The sequence below is a fragment of the Colossoma macropomum genome, unplaced genomic scaffold (assembly GCF_904425465.1).
Source record: "Colossoma macropomum unplaced genomic scaffold, Colossoma_macropomum, whole genome shotgun sequence".
Lineage (NCBI taxonomy): Eukaryota > Metazoa > Chordata > Actinopteri > Characiformes > Serrasalmidae > Colossoma > Colossoma macropomum.
In genome coordinates, this window is record NW_023494792.1 from 38,797,592 (window position 1) to 38,817,480 (window position 19,889).

The 19,889-nt window shown below is 39.6% G+C and overlaps 1 protein-coding gene across 2 annotated transcripts in view; it reads left to right on the top strand.

The window, feature by feature from the left end:
• dusp16 (dual specificity phosphatase 16) overlaps window positions 1–16,709 on the top strand; it is a 33,361-nt gene extending 16,652 nt beyond the window's left edge. For both annotated transcript variants that reach the window (XM_036577119.1, XM_036577120.1), the window contains exons 3-7: window positions 4,657–4,792; window positions 9,401–9,564; window positions 9,855–10,014; window positions 10,361–10,484; window positions 10,753–16,709. In XM_036577119.1, coding sequence (XP_036433012.1) covers window positions 4,657–4,792; window positions 9,401–9,564; window positions 9,855–10,014; window positions 10,361–10,484; window positions 10,753–11,893 — 1,725 coding nt within the window. In that variant the 3' untranslated portion in view covers window positions 11,894–16,709. The remainder of the gene's footprint in view (window positions 1–4,656; window positions 4,793–9,400; window positions 9,565–9,854; window positions 10,015–10,360; window positions 10,485–10,752) is intronic.
• The last annotated feature ends 3,180 nt before the right edge of the window (window positions 16,710–19,889 follow it).

Sequence of the window (19,889 nt, forward strand, 5' to 3'; positions counted from 1 at the left end):
GATGGATAGTTCTAGATCTAAAATCTGATTAGCTGAGCTGCCTTCAAAGCTATTCATATAGGGACCCGAAACCATATTAAACACAACCTATGTAAGAACCTGGTTTGGTTGAAACCAAGGGGCTAAGAACTATAATATATTAATGATTATATGACTAAAAACTGCAAAGTTGATGAAATGACTAGGCCGTATAATGATGGGCTTCTGACTAGGCAATTAAAGTTCTAGCTCTTGCTGTTCATCACATCCTTCTCAGTAATTTTGCACACCCATGTGCGAGTTCCTCACACCACTGTGCATCACACTTTCTCACTGAGAACATGAGTGAAATAGTCATCTGTTTTGTCGCTTGTCGATGTTTGCTTTTCAGTATCATACATCTTTGTAGTTGTGCTATCACTCTTTTTTAAAAGTGGTCCCAAATACCACTATTTTTAGCCGTGTTAACAGCTGTTAGTAATCTTACATAGCGGAACCAATTGCCTATTGCGCTGTAATGCATACAGTTTCAAAAGGTTTCTCATGTTTGTCATTACATTTGTTTTTTTAACTGATAGGATTGGTCAAGCAGTTATTTTTTTGGTTTGCCAGTAAACAGTTAATTGTTGAATAATTTACATCCCCAATATTAACTTTGTTAAAATTTCAAGTTTCGAGTAACATACCTTTCACCCCCTCCCAGTCCATACAATCCACATATGGAAACTTTTGAATTCACCATGTCGTCACAACTGCCAGCTTCGCTCACCCATTCACACTGAAGAGATGAGGAGTGTTGTTGCTGCAGACTGTAACAGCGTTATTGGGCAGAAGACGTGGGGGAAATAATTGAACGTGCTGAAGAAATTGCCTCAGTGTAGCCTTTAAAAAGATCTAGATATATGAAAGGAGTTTATTTCTTCTGACATCCCTGAGGACGTCAGTCCAAACTTAACAGTTTGTTCCACATTTTAGTCTTGACCGTTTTACACCTGGCATTTACATATGTCCTGAGTGATATTTTAAATATAAATTTAATATCTGTTTAATTCTGAGGGATAAGTTTGAAAATTATCACGTAAAATGAATTATGACTGTTTTTGGTACATAAACCCACACAAATGTTATTATTAAAGTTGCCTCAATGAAATGCAAGAACCGTCCAGACCTTGGACCCTTTAAGTGAATTTAATCAGCGTTGTCGACTAATCGATACAGCCCTATCTCTTTCTCTCTCTGTGGCTGCCGCAGCAGGAGGATGGGGCAGGGAGCTTTGACTTGATTTCAGCCATGACCACTGTTGGCGGCTGGCCAGCGCTCACTTATCTAGGCCAAAAGACGCCCTGCTCTCCCGGTCAGATACCGAGAGCGTTGCTGAGTTGCTCAATGCAGATGACATCAGAACTGCGCTGTCCTGTGGAATGCGTGAGAAGAGAGAGATAAGACCGGGAGAGATAGCCGGGGAGGGAGGGAGGAGTGCATGCTGGAGTGAAAAGGGGGAGACTGACCCTCCTGCTGCTGAGACCCATCTGCCCTGTTGACAGTGTGGTGGTAATAAGACCCTGCCACTGGAGAAATCTTTATTCTACCGTCATCTCAGTTATATCAACACAATGTCAGTTTGGCTGAAGTCATTATTTGTTGTTTTAACCTCTGTTAACTTCCAGCTGGGCCCCCAGTCAGGCCCTGCGTCTTTGCACAGAAAAAATATGATGCATTGAAATTGCTTGATTCAAATGTGTGAAAGACAAAATTGTGCTAATGTGTTTTATTCATATGGAAACTCAGTGCATCATGTCTTTTCAGTGTGAGGCAGACCAGAGTGCTTATGTTTGACACAATGCAGCAAATGTTCCTGCATGCTTCAAGTCCCAAGTTGTAGTACCACGCATCCCTAGAGCCTCAGCTGGGATTCAGCCCTTCTGCTTCCACACATTTCAACTGCTTGTCAGTTCTAATCAGTTTAACTCTATTTGCATAGCCTTTTTTGGCATAAAACACAGTTATGAACCTGCTTCTTTGAGAGCCATGCCCTGATGCCTAGTGAGCAAGTACCAGCTTTCTTCATAATTTGTTTTTTTTCGTGTTCTAACAAATCAGCTAAATAACACTATATTGCATAGATGTTGCAGTTATAACCTATGCACAGAAGAATTTGTCATATATATTTATTATTTATCACTCACAACTCACCAAAACACCGTCCAAAGCAGAGGAATTCTTTGGACAGATTTAATCGATAACACAAAGGAAACATATTTTTCAGATTTACCACTCTTGTACCATTATCAGCATTACATATAAATAACTAAAGACATGAAGGTTTTCAGTACTTTTTAGATTGTAAATAGAATGGCTATATTTGTGTTGTAGACATTGTCACAACATATAGAGTAGGTTTCTCTACAGTGAACCATTTAACATTACGTGAACTTGTTTACATCTCAATGACTGAATTATGCAGAAAGTCTGAAAAATTGGTGAAATTCCCTCTTAAGCCCACCAGTGGATTGTTTTTATTAGCACTCGTGCACTGAGCTATTTCTAGGTGTGGACAGCAGCTTTAACTAAGTGGGTCGTCGGATACGCTCCTGCAGGACTTAGTGGGCTGAGCCCCACCTGAAGCCTCCATCTGAAACCAGCCGCTCATAAATCAATATTTTCCATGACGTTATCTGGAAGCAGCAGCGTGCCACAGGGCAGAGAACTGCCTTGCCTGTGTGTAAAGCTGAAGAAACCCAATACTGAACCCTCAACTGGTTGGGCTTTGGTGATGCTGCTTTGAATATCTATAGGCCTGAAGCAGCAGCAGAGTTTGGAGCAGTGAATACAGGTCTGGGATTAGCTGCAGTGTTCTTAGCAGTAGTGCTTGATGTTTATATAGACTTGTTGAACTGTTGGGAGGTCAGTGTGAGTTTTATCTGAAAATATATAGAGTCTCCCCTGAGGGGCTAAATCAAACCTAGAAGTAGGTCAGGTTGTGCTTGAGACACCAGATCTGGGTCTGATTAAATGTGTGTGTGTGGAGGGCTGTGTTTGCTGCTAAATATGTGCGTGTGTGGGGAGCAAATTGTTTGTGCAAATGTATTTTGTCTCCCTAGGTTTGAGTGTCTAGAGAGCATAATGAGTACTTTCTATGAATATTCAAGAAAGTCCTCAAACGACATGCGTGTGAGTGTTTGTGTGTTTGGTCCACAGTGAGATCACTAATTGAGCCTAGAGGGTTGTGTGTGTAGTTACTGAGCAACCTGAGAAGTAGTTTGTTGTTGTTGTTTGCCTTTGTCAGAGAGGTGAATGAAGCAGTGAATGACTCACTTGGGCATGTGGATGCTCTTTGAAAGATTTATATATATATGGTTGTAAAGATACCAGAATTTTGGCGTCGACACCAACGCCAAGTATAGTATCACAATGCTTGATAAGAAAACTATAGCAAAAACATAAAACCTGATAAACACCCTGTGTTTACTGGACTGAACTCAGCTTAACAGATTACAGCCTGTTTTTGTTGTTGCACTTTTAAAGCCCTATTCGGATGGGTTTAGTTTTACACAGGAAGTGGGGTAATGTAAATTTTAGCCGCATTGCTCAGTGACCTTTTGTCCTGTCCGAAAGTGTCGTGTCAGTCATTTTTATAGACGGTGCACTCCCATATCAGTAAAGATTTCAGTGCCTTTTACTTTCTATAAAACCAACCTCAGAATAACCCCAAGTTATAATAATGCCGTGCAAAATCACATGCTGGTAAAACGCTATCATATTATGTGGAAAAGGAGCTTCTTAAGTCTGGAGGCTCTCAAAGAAGTGTTTGAGTTCTCTGTGGCTCAAATCAAGTAAATAGGTGTCGTCCTCCTTAAAGTGTCCTTCCTTAATTTTAGAACTTTGAAACATTTCAGTGCAAGTGGGCAGGGTTAAACTGCTGTAGGCTGATTAGGTGGATTATATATATATATATATATTATATATATTATATATATTATATATATTATATATATAAAAGGTGTTAGTTTTGTGATATCACAAAATACACACACACACACAACATCATCATCATCATCTAAACTGCTTATCCTTCTGGGTCGCAGGGGTAGCAGGAGATCAAAAATACAATGAATTCAAATTGAGCGAAAGTTATGTTTTTTAAATGAACAGTGTTTACTCTTTTATTACCAAAATGATGACATGGGTCCTTAAATAAGGCATTTAAAGTACTGAAATTTAGAGTATATGTTTGTTTACCACGTTGTAGTATTGAACACATATTGAACTTCATTGCTGTCGGGACAAAACATCAGATGTTTTTTTCACATAATTTGAAAAGGTCAGTATCCCTTTATGTTGTGTTAACATTTCATGATGGATGGACCAACAGAAATGGTCCACAATCACTTGAAAAAAAATATTTATCCATTTATTTCCATTAAAAGTTAAGAGTGTTTTCCTTGTCCTTACCTTTTTCAGTATTTGTTCGGTATTATATGTATTTTAATGTATTAAAATTTATTACAACCACAAAAGTGAGAATAACTCAAAACTTTTATTATTTAGTATTATCATTTGTAGCTTTTCTGGAATCAAGTGTTTGTGTTGCTTTTCTTTTCACTTGCCTAATTTTTCTGTTCTGTTTGCATGAATGCTTGTGGTCATGTGTGTGCGTGCTGTGCGTGCATGTTTCAGTTGGAACTGCAAGGTCAGGAAGTGGTGGTGTATGATCAGAGTTCGTCTGACCCCTCCTCTCTGTCATCAGAGGCCTTTCTCAGCGTCCTATTGGCTAAACTACAGAGGAATTTTCCATCCGTCCACCTGCTCTCAGGTTAGATTTGACCCCTTTACTATGACATTACAAAGTGTAACAAAGCATGTGCCCTACCAACTGAGGGTCTAGATATACAGTATTGTGCAGAAGTTTTTGCATCTGAGAAAATGAAATGTAAAGCCAATAGTCTGTCAGTAAACACTAACATTTGAATAAATACAAGTAAACAGTACAACATAGGGATATTATGTTGGTTTTATGATTTTACTATTTCCAGAGCTCACTCTAGGTAATCTAGTATTTACAGTTACCATTCAATACATAGTGTTCAGCTAATCAGTCCCTCAGTAAGTTAAATCAGTTGTGCTGCTGATGGAATTTAACAAATTCACACAATGACTGAAGAGCACCAAGAATCAAGTGGTCAGGAACCAAACCTCAGTTCTTCTAACCAACATATTAAAACGTGTTTTAAATAAACAAAGCAAAAAAAACACTTACTACTGAAATAAACAGTTTAAAACAGTCTTTCTGCCTGCCTACGACTTTTGTACAGTATTGCATCTGTTATACTTTTTACATTATTCACCTATAACGGGTTTAAAGAAGAGTGAATAAGGATTCTCAGTCTCTGTTACTCACCCTTTTGTTGTTCTCTGTGCTTCTTATAAACGTTTATGTAATTCTAATCAAGTTAGAGGTTTACAATGCTATACTTTGTAATACTCAGTGTATTGTAGGTGGTTAGATAAATATTTACATCATTACACAAAAAAACTCGAGATTAAACCACAGCTCTCTGTAAGGTCAGATACCAAATTAAGTGTTATAAAAGTGTTGCGTAACTTTTCATAAGCTTTTTTTTAGGTCTTTAATGTCTGAAAGCATATCAAATGTTAAGAACAGAAAAGTCAGAAACTGTCAGCCTGGCCAAGTCCTTTTTTTGTCATCTTTAGCAATATAATTACAGGGACAGCATCGGAAGAAGCCTCCAGAAATATTTAGCAACCTGAGATAACCCCTCTGTTACTAAGTAACCAGTATTTTCTTTGCTGAGGTCATGGTGAAATGAGACAGAGTGTTTTTACATTGTGAGCTTTCTCGCTGTCTCTCACTTTTTCTTTCTTTCTCTCTCTTTTTCTCTCTCCAATGCCACATAAACACACGCAGCTATTCTAAGAACAAATTAAACGTCTCCTTTGAACTCGAGCCAACCAAGAGGAGTTCGTTTCAGAAATTCAGTTTGAGAAGTTCTTGACATGTGGAGCCAATAGTTAGGCATGACATCATCATTACATAACTTCTGTGCGTGCGCGCGTGCGCGTGTGTGTGTGTGTGTGTGTGTGTGTGTGTGAGTGAATGAGCGTGTGTTAAAAGGACATGGCTTTTAGACTGGCTGAACAATAGAATGTCAAAACAACACAGATGTGAAAATTCTCATTCACAGCATGACTAGCCCAAAGAGGGAAGTGACTGTAGTTTCTGAGGATATGAAAATAAACCCACTATTAGTCATCATGTTGTAAAGCTTCTCAAGCACTGATAAATAGGCCACAGCAGAGGAGGAATAAGACTACACTCTTTTTACACTAAAAATAATGCTTGATTTGAAGCTGTTATCTATAAACAGAAACACGTTTCCACGTTTTAGAAGAATAATGAATACTATAAAATATGAATAACTTTAACTTACAAAAGTAAGTAAACTGGCTGTCCTTTTGAGTTAACTGAACATTAAATAGTAAGTTAACGAGACAGTACATGTCCCCAGTCCACATGGTCCATATAGGGAAACTAGTCTGGAAAAACAGCCTGTTTAAAATTCACTGTTTATGTGATGTCACGAAAACCAACTCATTTACATATATCCACTTATTCAGCCAGCAGCATTTTAGCCCCACCCATTCACCCTGAAGCTGTAAAGCCAATCAGAACAGAGATCATTTACACACAAGTCTTAACAAAAACAGCCTGTTTAATTCTGAGGGATAAAGAGATGTTGGATGATGGTCATATAAAAGTGAATTATGACTGTTTTGTTCATATAACCACATATACTTTAAGTGGACTTTATAAAATGCAAGAAATATGTAGAACATAGGTCCTTTAAGGCAGGCTAGTTACTTATTATTTTTTAAAACTCAATTATTTTTTTAATGTGCTCATTTTTTAAAACAAATCATTTTTTGACAGTGCAGGGCTCAGACAATAAGCAATTCTGAAATAGCAATAAATCAGGACAAAATTAACAAAACATGTAATTAGGCCTTTTCGCACCAAGTCAAAGGTTTACAGACATAAAAAAGAAATGTTTTGAAAACATCAACAGTATCAGTAATGCGCTCTTTCATGCCAGAGCTGGCACCTCTAGTTTGTTCACTTATTTTAATGCATTAATCTTCCGAATCTCTGCTTTTTCTACACTGTACAGCTTGAGTTCCTGTTAGAGTTGGTGGAACTCCTCACGCTGTGCAACTCCTCATGCAGCAGAATGTGCTGCTACACAGTGTCTAGTGTCTGTAACGTTGAGTCGTACTGGCTTAAAAAAACAAACAAACAAACAAAACAAAAACTTGGTTGCCGTTAATGCTTGACTAATACATTTCTTCCTTTGTGTCTTCTTCCCACCTTCTCAGTGTTAAAAAAAGTACACTGAACTTTTTGACGTGAATGTTTCAGCATATTAAATCCATAGCAATCTACACGGTGTGAAAAAACCTCACAACAACAAAATATTAAACTGCAGTCAACCACAAAAAATACTGCTTCTTAGGCCCCTTTCCCTGTGTGCCACCATCATGTCATACTCACTTACACCGTGTAAATGAAGTACAACTTACTTGGATAATGGATCAGGGGACAGAATGCTCTTATACACAAGATAAAAAGAAAAATGCAGTGTGTCCAAACCTTGACTGGTACTATGTTATATATTGTGTATATATAAATATACATATAATATTTTACAAATCCTACTACACAATAGTACACAAATACTGACAATACAAAGGAGTTTTGCAGGTGCACCTGCTGACTGTTTTAGCTGTACTAAGTCCACTGAAACCTATGACTATGTGTTAAATGCATTTGGGTGTTTTCCATTCATAGTCAGTGCCGTATTTTATGACACAGCTGTGTAATAAGCAGCCAGGTTTGGACCGAAGCTCGGTCAGTGGAGCCTGGGTCACTGAAGTGCTGCTGTTTTAGTACCATTGACAAAGCCTGCTGGTTGCTGTAGCAACACCTCTGTCATAACAGTGACATTAGCTCTGATGACTCCACAGTAGGTAAAAGGACAAGCACAACAGAAATGACTGACGATGTCAGCTTGGTGCAGTTTTACACAGAACAGTTCTCAAACCTATTTGTGACGTCAAGGAAAGGTGAACATTTTCTATAAATATAAATAAGTATGTAATAGGGCATTTTCAGGATGTTTCTTAATGTCACATGCTGCGGTCAACATGTTACTGAAAGCTGAACAAAAGTAGGCCTGACCACTGCCACATATAGTGCTGTATTTTTTTCTGAAACATCTTTATGAAGAGCAAAAATGTTTAGGGTTTACCATCATAAAATCCAAGAACAATTAAATAATTTTCATAATAAGCATGAAAATTAATGGCTATTTAGAGTAAAAAGATACAGAAGGACACACAAAAGGACAGATACATATTTGTAGACCGTATATAGAGTATGTATAGTTTTTTTCTACAGTTCAGTGTTTAATTAGGCTATTTCTGACAAATTCATATTCATGTGAGTGGCTAGCCTGGAAATTTGAGATACAGTGAGGTGAGTTGTCACGCAACCAGAGGTGAATTTCTCAGAGAGGCCACAGATGGCTGGAGTATTGTATGTCACACAAACATGTATGCGCTTCAAAATTTATGAATATCAAATATTTTGTCAGCTCCTGATTATCTGATGTTTGTGCTGTTATTATTCTTACTGACACTCAGTTTGGTAATGTGATTATTTTTAAAGGAAGCCAGATTCACACAATCACATTCTGCCATGATATTGTGTAAATTTATTAACTGGGTTTTTTCAAACAAATAAAATGGACTTAAATGTCCATTAACACATAGAAAACCAGGTCTTGCCCTTTTGAGATTCCAAAAAGCTTTCATATGAAAAGATAAAGTAGGCTTGTAAAAAAATTATGAAGAAGTTTATGAATATTTATAATATAAGTGCAATATAAGTGGATAGGGAGGATCTCTAAGAGATGCCTGCAGGGGAAATAATAATAATAATAATAATTTATTTGCCACTCTACTCATACCCAAGCATGCTTTACAAGCATGTGACAATATCAATATACATAAAACAAATACATAAAGACTCTCAAGATACACAAAAAGATGTGATAGATGACTAGACACAAAATCTTGTAAACACATTTAAACAGGAACAGGAAGACAAGTCAGTCTAATTTTATTCAATATTTATCTTTAATTAAGCAATTAAAATTAAGTAAATAATCATGACAGCCCTTAAAGTAATACCTCATATAACCTCATGATTGGCTTTGAACAAAACATAAAGAGACAACTTAATTTTACTAAACAATAAATAAATCAGACAGCATCCATATTGCTCTAACTGATGTATCAGTGAAAAGTAAGCATCTAATTTATGTGTTTTGTTTATGTGTTCCAGGTGGATTTGTAGAGTTCTCAAATCTGTTTCCGGGCCTTTGTGAGGGCAAGTCCATGCTGGTGCCGTCCTGTATCTCACAGCCCTGCCTCCCCATCAACAGCAGTGGCCCCACTCGTATTCTGCCCCACCTCTACCTGGGCTGCCAGAGGGATGTACTTAACAGGGTGCGTTACAGTGCTGTCCTGATCACTATTAGCACACACAGTTGATTGTCCAGCACATGGTGAAGGGCTGGGCTTCTCAAATGGACCGTCTAGCAGGTGTACCAGCATCAAGTGTATCAGAAAGCAACTGTATTGCAAGATAACTTGGTAATCCTTTGGTTTGTGAAATAATATTGACTTGTGAATGTTTTTGTAGACAACAATAGGAAGCACAGACAACCACATGCACATTTTCAATGTAATGACTGAAAGCTCACAAAACCACACCACTGTCTCTCCCCCCACTGCAGGATCTGATGCAGCAGAATGACATCGCATACGTGCTCAATGCCAGTAACACCTGTCCCAAGCCTGACTTCATTCCTGAGTCCCACTTTCTGCGTGTACCGGTCAATGACAGCTTCTGTGAAAAGATCCTACCTTGGCTGGACAAATCGGTGGAATTCATAGGTTCGCTGCCAGTTAGAAAAAACACCTTTCAAGAAATGATTTGTCTTAAAGGCAAATTTTAGTTACTGAAAAACCAAAAACTTTCTCACATGAGCATGCCTACTTTCATTTTGATGTTCTGTAGCCACTGCTTTGAACTCACTTACTTTTATTTTGATATTCTGTAGCCATGATCTAAATGCAGGGTGCTTATGTCAGAGTGGTCATTAAGAATGGAATTTCATAGCTTTGCACTATTATGTAACAATGTACTTTCCAAAGCTCCATGTAAAGCCAGAAGAATAGCCTTGCTGTGTGCCAGCAGGAGTTAACTTGTGGCCTATTTACTTTTTCTTTTTTTCCCTAGAGAAGGCAAAGGCTTGTAATGCCAGGGTTCTAGTCCACTGCCTGGCAGGAATTTCCCGATCAGCCACTATTGCCATTGCCTACATCATGAAGAGGATGGATATGTCCTTAGATGAGGCATATAGGTATGATTGCAACCATCACAAAGTATCAGTTTTCACTTAGAATGGCAAAAGTGTCCATTTCTTAAGAGCATTTCCATTAGGAAATCAGGAGCCCCTCTTTCCAGATTCTCTGGTCACATGAAGTCTGACCGGCTGTTTTAATGAACCGCATGCCTCCAGCAACCCCTCATTAAAATGAATGTCAGCAGCAATTAAATCTTCTGCAGTGAAGTTTGCTAATGAGAAACCATGAAACAAACAGCTAACAACATGCTCTTTACCTCTCTAGGTTTGTGAAGGAGAAGAGGCCCACCATTTCACCCAATTTCAACTTCCTGGGCCAGCTGCTGGACTTCGAGAAGAAGATCAAGAGCCCCGGAGAAGCAGAGACCCATCGCAAGCAGGTAGAGCCGGCGGAGGACCTTAGCCAAGAAGGAGACAGTAGTGGCCCAGATTCGTCCAGCAGTGCAAGGACCGAGACCTCGTCTGTGGTGGCCCCGCTAGAGCCTCTGACCCTTCCCTGTGTGCTGGCTGGGGTTCCTGAGGAGCAGCTCCTAGCTCAGGCTCTTTGCAGCTTGCAGCTAGGCGAGGGTCTGGAGGACAGTGCCCGCCTGAAGCGCTCTTTCTCCCTGGACATTAAGTCATACGGTGAGTCAAGCGCAGGAACCACCCTCCGGGAGGGTGGTGGATATACTTCAGACTACTACAAACCATCCTCCTTTAAAGACCCAGCAGCCAAACCCTGTCAGTTCTCCCCAGTACAGGAGGTTTCGGAGCAGTCAACTCCAGAGCAGAGTCCGGACAAGGAGCAGGTAGATGGTCCAACAAACAGCAAGCCCTGCAATGCCAATCCACCCATCAAGCCCCAGGCCACAGCCTCAAAACCCCCTCCTCCACCTGTAGCCCGTCCACAACCCCTGCACAGAAGTGGCAGCATGGAGGAAACCCCGAGTGCGGCTAGTTTCCTGCTGGGCCTGTCTCGCTCACAGCAGCACCTGACCAAAGGTGGGCCAGGAGCTCTCAAGGGCTGGCACTCGGATATCCTCCTTGGTTCCATGGCCGTCTCCTCGTCCTCACTGAGCGGAGGGGGCTGGTACCTCTCCTCCGAGTCAGCACGCTTCTACTCCACCTCAGCCATCTTCAGCAGCAGCAATGGAGGTGGAGGAGCCCAGAGCAACTTTGCGGCAGCATTCAGCTGTAGCCAGGGGCTGGAGGCAGTGAGGAGACGTGGGCGGCAGCGAAGCGGTGACTGCGGGGACTCACGCCGCAGCTGGCACGAGGAGAGCAGCTTCGAGAAGCAGCTGAAGCGGCGCAGCTGCCAGATGGAGTTTGGTGACGGCATGACGGAGAGCCGCTCCAGGGAGGAGCTGGTCAAAGTAGGCAGCCAGTCAAGCTTCTCTGGGAGCATGGAGATCATTGAGGTGTCCTGAAAGCAAGACTTCAACATGCCACTTAAACTAAAGCTTGAGCAAAAAATTTAGTTTGCACAGTATTCCATTTACCCCAAATGTAATTGAACAAAAACATGTTTGATGTCCAAAATTTGCTTGTTTAGTTTGGCACAAACTTGTTATAGCCACCATTTAGCTTTGTACAAACTGCATACGTAAATCATCTTACTCTTGCCTCAAACTGCATCGATTAAGTAATGTCAAATAGACTTGCATATGTGGTTTCCGAAAACGTGAACCGGTTATCTATAAAAACGCCCAGAGGTTTCAAGACGCCTGCTTTAGATGCCTGTTTGTAGTGATGCAACATACTTTTGATTATGTTAATAGATACTTGCATTTCATACAGAGTCTGAAACCATGCTGCTACAACGCTAATTGAAGAGGTATAAGGTTCCAATAACCTCGTACCACTAGTGCAAAAACTAAGGAAGCAAAGTTTGTCTTGGCAGATCAACTACATTTGGGGTTAACTGTGTGAATTAGATTTTTTTCCACAAGCCATCACTTTGAACTCCACAGATTCACTACAGATCACTTCTCATAAGAGGGAAGACGTCCGTGTGTTATCTGGCCAAAATCTTTGTAGGTGGCTGGTTTGGACTATAAACAGCTAGTAGCGGTGCTTTGTAGACTCTTCTCTATTACTGACCAAGAATATTTTTGTAATAGCTGAATTTTACAGGTAAGAACTTTCACCGAATGCAGCTTCATATCACTGAATGTCAAAAAAAGCGGACACACAGACACTTTCAGTTGATACATAAATATATGTTTTTTTTTTCGTTTTTAATTTAGTTTCGTTTTAACTGAGCCTATTTTTGTCTGTGGATCAGTACCGATTATTTACCATTTTCAATCTATATTGTGATTCATCCAATATGTTGTTTGACTCCAGTACTGAAACTTGAGCCCGGAATTGAAGCATGAATGAAGTTGAACTGGATTGAAGATTTTTTTTTTTTTTGCCGCATGCTTCAACATGCCACCAAGGGTGTCTAAGTAGCATTCATCCAGTACCTCACAAATCCAAATTAAGGGCTTTTCTCTTTTTTCTTAGCAGCTTTTTTTTCTTTTTTCTTTTATTCTTAAGTGTAGCTTATTGACATTTAAAATCTCAGGACGATTAAAATCTTTTATTTTGAGCAGCAGGAAAAGACATTTTGAAGAGGTCCCCACCAATGAAAGTTATTCTGAATTACTCTGATAAAGGCAAAGAGATAAAAATGCCTGTAAAGAGAGGCAAAGCCTGCCACATTGAAGCACAATGACTGAAGAGACTGAAACTGCATGCTATCTGGATGAAAAATTTGAACTGCTCCAAAGTCAGTTGTTAGAAGTAGAACAGAAGCTGGAAAAAGACAGGAAAAGGTGTTTTGGCTCGTTCCACAAGCGGCCAGTTGGTTTAGCAAGTGTTGAGGAAGAGGAAGAGAGGAGGAGGCTGAAACTCGTTCCAAACTCATTCAAACACACGTGCAACTTGATCTCGACTGGAACCCGATCATTGAGAGTCGCCATCGACCTCCTGTTGAGTCTGGAGAAACCTTTAGGAGCTGTGTTTAGACTCCACTCTACATAGTAATATATTTTGCACTACTTTGGTCGGTTGTAAATGATCAACAACAGTCATTTGCAGTTAGCTTTCGGGTTGGCAATTCATGGCAATTTTGTCTTGTTGGATCATAGTGCTGCGTGATTCTGCCACAGCGCAGAAGGCCGTATGTGCTGGGGACAGTGGTGATTGTTTTAATTGTGCTGATTGTGGATGTGTATGTGTGATTGTGTGTTGGGCCTGTAACAGGGAATACATAAAATACAGAAAGATCATAAAGACCAAGCAACACAATATTCACTGAGTAATGATTCCAAACCATTGTACTGGAGACAAATGTTTCAATACACTACTGTTTAAAAGTTTGGTTCAACAGTACTGTTCAACAGTATAAATAGCATAAAACTAATCTAGAGTAGGATAAACATGCAGCTACATAGCTTTCAAATAATTAGTAGGAAGCTGTAAAAAAAAGTGTCCACAGTGATCTTTATATCAGGGGTTCGCAACTGTTTTAAGCAGGTGAATATTAAAATGATTTTTTTGTTAATTAGATGCTTTTGAAGCCAGGTTTGTATGTTTATTTATTTTGTGTGTTTACTTTCATTTCATGAAGGTTGCGTTCATACTAAACATACTATAAATGAGTACGCAGTCTTACTCACATAGAATAATTTAGCTTGCTGAATAGTGACAAAGTTTTCTCACTTTTTGTACTTGTGGCCACAACAAAATGCTAAATTTAGATTTTTTTTAAATCATATATTTAAAAATGTTAATTAAATTAAGTCTTTCAAACCCCTTGCAATGTCACCATAAATCCCTAAGGGTTCCCTGCTTGGGGAACCTTGCTATAGAAGATTCTTTAAGACTGAAAATGAAGTTATAATAAAATTAACACACAGAGTGCCTCATATCTGAAAAGTGATCAAATTTCAGGGCTGATAAATTGACAGAAAATGTCTGTACATACATAATTACAGTATATTATTTATAGCTTAGAATAATTAAAAATCCTTGAACTATTTAATGAAACATCTAAAACTACCTGGTGTCTGGTTCATAAGATTTACAGCTCTATTGTATTGAAAGTGATTGGTGTATATAAAGTAACACAAATTATTAATATAACAAGCGATTCCAAACTTTTAAACAGTAGTGAGTCCCTGTTCTAGACCAGGGGACCCCATGCTCTATACAATTTTGTGTTTTGTCCACTTTAACTCAAGTGACTCAGCTCATGAAGGGCTTCCGAATTGAGCTCCTGAGTTGAATCACATGTTTCAATGGAGAAAACACAAAAAATACAGCTAAATATGATCCTGATCCTAAATGTGATCCCTTCTGCTGTATGCAGGATGTACTGTGCACAAGAACATTGCCCTTTGAAGCCAATTTAACGTTTAAAAAAATCAGTGGCTGCAATAAAATTAGGTCAAAATATATTTTAATACATTAAAAGCACGCGTGATGTGTCCACAAGACCGATTACTGAGAGGAAAGTCTCCAGTCTAGATTCTAGATGATCAGATAACATACTGCATGTTAGCCAGCCAGGGTGGTACACTTGTTACTGTAGCGTGTCCACAACATTTGATTAGTATGGATTAAGAGCATAACATTGTGCCCACATGTTCTCTAAAATATCTGGTGTCTCATTTTGTGTTTGGCATGGGGTTCAGAGTCATGTTATTTGGAAATTATTGGGCATTTGCTCATACATCAGGCAGTGTTCAAAATTTCAAGAGGTAACATTAGAGCACATTTTTTGTCCATCAACTGCAAAGTCATTAGAAATTGACTGAATTCAAATTGATTATTGATCACACATAAAATCTTTTGCATTACCCAGTCACTTTTACATTGAATGATGCATTATATGTGAACGGGAAGTGCTGAGGTTCAGTCAGTATTGTAGACTTAATTCCACTGCATGTCAGTGTGTTCTAGCTTGGATTCTTTTGATCTTTTTCATTGGTGCTTCTTTTGAGAATGAACAAATGACCCAGTACAGTGTTCATGGCAGGCTCTTTGGGTATTACAATGTATGGATTGTCTTAGAACTTGCAAAGCCCATCATTTTAAAGGCAGGGACTGACCACACAATAGAGGAGCGTACATATGAAATTACACAACAGCGCAACTCCCTCAGTTTATTTAGGTTATGATGCTGCATTGGCTCTGTTGGACTAGAAACATATCTTTATGCAGAGGAAAGACGTGTTGAAAAAACATTTCGACCTTTGCTGCAACGGATTCTGACGCAGTGATATGTTAACCAACGGAAAAATGGATGGGTGGGTCTGATTTTCTCACTTAAGTTTGTACATGCCTCTACGAATACCACGCTCTACCACTCCGTCCTTGTGCTGTAGGCACCTTATTCTCACCTGCATGCGGATCAACTTTGCTGCCCGACTCTCAGAGGAGGCACCTAACACAGGGAGAGCTGACTCTTCTTGGACCAGGAAAGAGACGCTTAGGCACACCAATGCTTCACAGTTTCACCAAAACCACCTCATCCACTCGCTACCGAGCCAGAACCTTCCAGTGCAGAATGTTGAGGCTGGGTGGAGCATCTTTTTGTTTTCGTTGTTGTTGTTGTTGCTTTAATTTCTCCAGGTGCTTTTTTTTCTTTACACAGAGCAAAAGTGTGACCAGTGAAACGAGCAGCTTGTTGGTTTTGAAGGTTTACCTAAAGCTGTGAAAACAAATGTGGCCTAAGAGTTCTATAAATGAGTGAAGGTTTTTTTTTTTTAGTTTTTCTTTAATCATGAATCATCTTAAAATTTAATGCTGTGATGCTTCATCACAAAATCTGCAATATTAAGAATCAGCAGCACAAGTTTTTCATAGACTGGCTCTCCAACCATTTAGTCTCAAATCACATGGAGTGTTTGACCATCTAGCACTCCTTCGAAAATACATTAATTTATGACGTAAAGCCAGTGAAATGCAAAATTCCTAGTGGATCCAAATTGCATTTTTTCCCCCCTAACTGAATGATCATGTGATCTTGCATACATAGAGGAGGGGCGTGGATTCTTTAATGGGCAGTATGTCATTAGCTTTTTCAGATGGTACCAGTGTGTGAAGTGTGTGAAGGCCTGTGGAGATGCTTGAGAACATAGTGTGCTTTTCCTTCCGTTGTGTTCAGTTTTACATGTCAATGAAGTTCTATGATGTTGATGATTTAGTTGTATGTCCGACTGTTGAATAAAACCTGAAACGGTACTCAACACATGCACTTACTTGTGGATTTACACTTAAGAATTTCTTAAGAATGCCAAGCTGCTGACTCTGGATCACACTGTGTCCATGTTGAACTTAGTTACCCTGAGCTAAAAAGCTGAACGATCCAGGAGCAGCGATTCGGATCACCTGCTGAGTTTGGCTTTCTTCCTCCTTTAAAAAATGGAGAGAGATCTGGCTGTTTTCTTTTTGAACCATATAACTAAAACAGACAAAAGTACATCGCATGGCTAAAAAGAGTTTTAGCAGCTATCTTGCAGCATGAATTTTGTCTGTACCTCTGTCCTGTTTTATAGATAACAGTGTCATACAGTGTCAGAAACTACACAAGCAAGTCTATTTAAGATTACATAAAGGGCCCAGTCCAATAGTCGTGGTATTTAGTATTTTCCTGATGGGTTAACATCACAGTGTAAAGGATTCTAATAGTTTAACTGGTGTTCTGGGACTGATACCAGATGCCTCTGATGGTTTCCTGAAGGGGTTTAAAGGTGTCCTTCAGGAAGCTAGTGGTCTCTAATTGTAACCATTAAGCCAATTCCCATTAGAATGCGAAATAGAAAGTGAAAATGAGTGCTGTTTTTTGCATGAACGGATCAACTAAGAACAGGTCATTTAGGTCTTCATTGACAGTCTAAAAGGCACAGCGAGAAACCGCTTTCGAAAAGGAACATTTTGTAATAGTGGTAAGTACTGAGTCATGTCAGAGCTTTAAAATTTTGCAGTCTTTTACATCAAAGCCATTTCAGAGAAAAGAAAAGCCAGGTCAGACCAGTCCAGTGATATCGGTTCTGTAACAAGCAGAGAGAGCCCACTGCTCTTAAACTTGTGAGCAATACTCTAGGTGCATATGGCTTACAGGGAACTTAAATCTGTGTTTTGTTTTGTTTTGTTTTTTTCCCTAGGTAGGTTAATCTTGCTTTTTTGGACACACAATATACAAGTACAAAGACAGTCCTGTGAATAACTTTCCACAGTCCATTAAATAACCAATGTACTTTTCCTCAAAACAGAATACAATGTCTGATGTGCGGATGGCGTCACTATCACGTTCCCACTAAACTGTTCTGGTAGGAAGCCATGGGATGTGTAGTTCAATTGCATTTTAATCTTTATAGTCAAATGGCACAGCTAAATATTCTATTGTACTGTACCTATTATGCTAGTAGGGTCCCAAAAAGATTCAAATTCCCAGCTTTAAGCAATTTTTAAGCCATCAGAAATTTCCCCATGGAGTAACCAGCACAAATGGCTGGCAAGGCAAGACGCAGTTGAAGTCAAACAAGCCTAAAATGCCTTGCCATCCAGGTGCACGTTCAATCTCAAAACGCTGTGCATCCATTCGGTACGGTTTCCGGGTTGATCAGCATGTTTTGTTGAAACGGTGTGAAACCAGAGAACTTGTAGAAAGGAGAATTACCACTCTGCAATGTCTTCTCAAGGGTTTCTCAAACGCTAGAGGGCGCTCCCGAGCGAGTCCAAAATGAAAGGCTTAATATGGAGCATTTGAGCAATATCTAATAGCTTTAACATTTTAATATAAAAGAATACATTGATTTCCTGAACACAGAACAGCATAAAACATCTAAACACTGCTGTTATATTTTTAAGAACCTATAAATTCCATTTGTATAAGTTTAAAACACCGCGTCATGTACGTTCATGGCGTCAGCGAGCGCAAATAGCCAATGAGCTGCTCTGCTCACCAACCAATCAGCACTCGGTAACAGTAATGCTAACCAATCAGCGCTCAGTAGCAGTAATGCTAGCCAATCAGCACTCAGTAGCAGTAATGCTAACCAATCAGCACTCAGAAGCAGTAATGCTAACCAATCAGCACTCAGTAGCAGTAACGCTAGAGTCCTGCTGCCCAAAACCTGTTTGCTATAGAAAACAGGAAACATGCAGGCAAGTTTTCTTTGCTTTTTCAGTGACATACATCCTTCTGCTTTCTACAGTTAAATGAAAGTTCTGGGCAAGTGGTTAGAAACTAATTTAACTTTTCGTTTTTTGGCTTTTTAGCTCCATTTACCCTCATTCAATGAGGACACGCTCAAGGGCTGTTTTTGATACGATGGGAGAAATAGGAAGAGGCCAGGCTCCTCCTAAACGGGCTCTGGTGACATGGTGTGCAACGGGCTTTGAGGTCCGTTTCCTCTCCTCTGATGGGCGTGTCACAGTGTTACCCAATCAGCAGCGACGTGCATATCGCTGCTGTCGGAACAAAATCTCGTAACTTTACAGAACAACTCAAACATACTTAACTTTTAATGGAAGTAAACTAAGAGGGTTCTTTTTTACATAATTTTGGACTGTTTCAGTTGGTCGATCATAATGAAATTTTGACACAATATAAAAGGTGCTTTTTCAAATTATGTCAAAAAAGTAAAAAATGACAAAAATGGAGATATGTATTTGTCCTGACAGCAATGATATAAACCCTGCCATATTAAAAAGGCAGGACACACAGTCCTCGGTCACTGCAGCTTGGTGTACACAACAGCTGAAGGCATTATAAGACATGCCTGTTGTAAGTATTTGAGTGTCAAATTTGAGTTAACAGAATACGCTAGAAGTATGCCAAGAATGGCCTTCTCAGCTGCAATGCTTCGATAACAAAATTAAGCAATAGAACACAAGAGGAAGTGTGTTATGACGAATTATACAACAGTTAGTTCTGGCCACGCAAGCTGATTGGTTGAGAAGCGTTCTAACCGTGCTGTTATTTCGTCATAACATCACGGGTTTTTCACAAACACTGTATCACTCCGCTGAGACGCCGTTCCTAAGCCACGACTTTGACAGCTGTAGGAGACGCTCAAGCCATTTGAACGTTTTTACTTCTTACTTTGCCACAAACAGACAACGGACACTTTTAAGATCACATTTGACCGACAGCCGATTTGGTCAGACTCTGAAGATGAGACTCGTTACTCTGACGTATTATTTAAGCAATAGAACACGAGAGGTCGTGTGTTATTGCAAATAACATCGAGTGCCGTTACTTCGCGATAACACACTCCCTCTCGTGTTCTATTGCTTAAATAACACGTCAGAGTAACGATCTCCGCTCACTCGCTGCACAGCCAGCAGTTCTCCAGCTCCACACAAACCAACTGACAGTTTGGGAATTTAGTGTAGTCTCATCTTCAGAGTCTGACCAAATCGGCT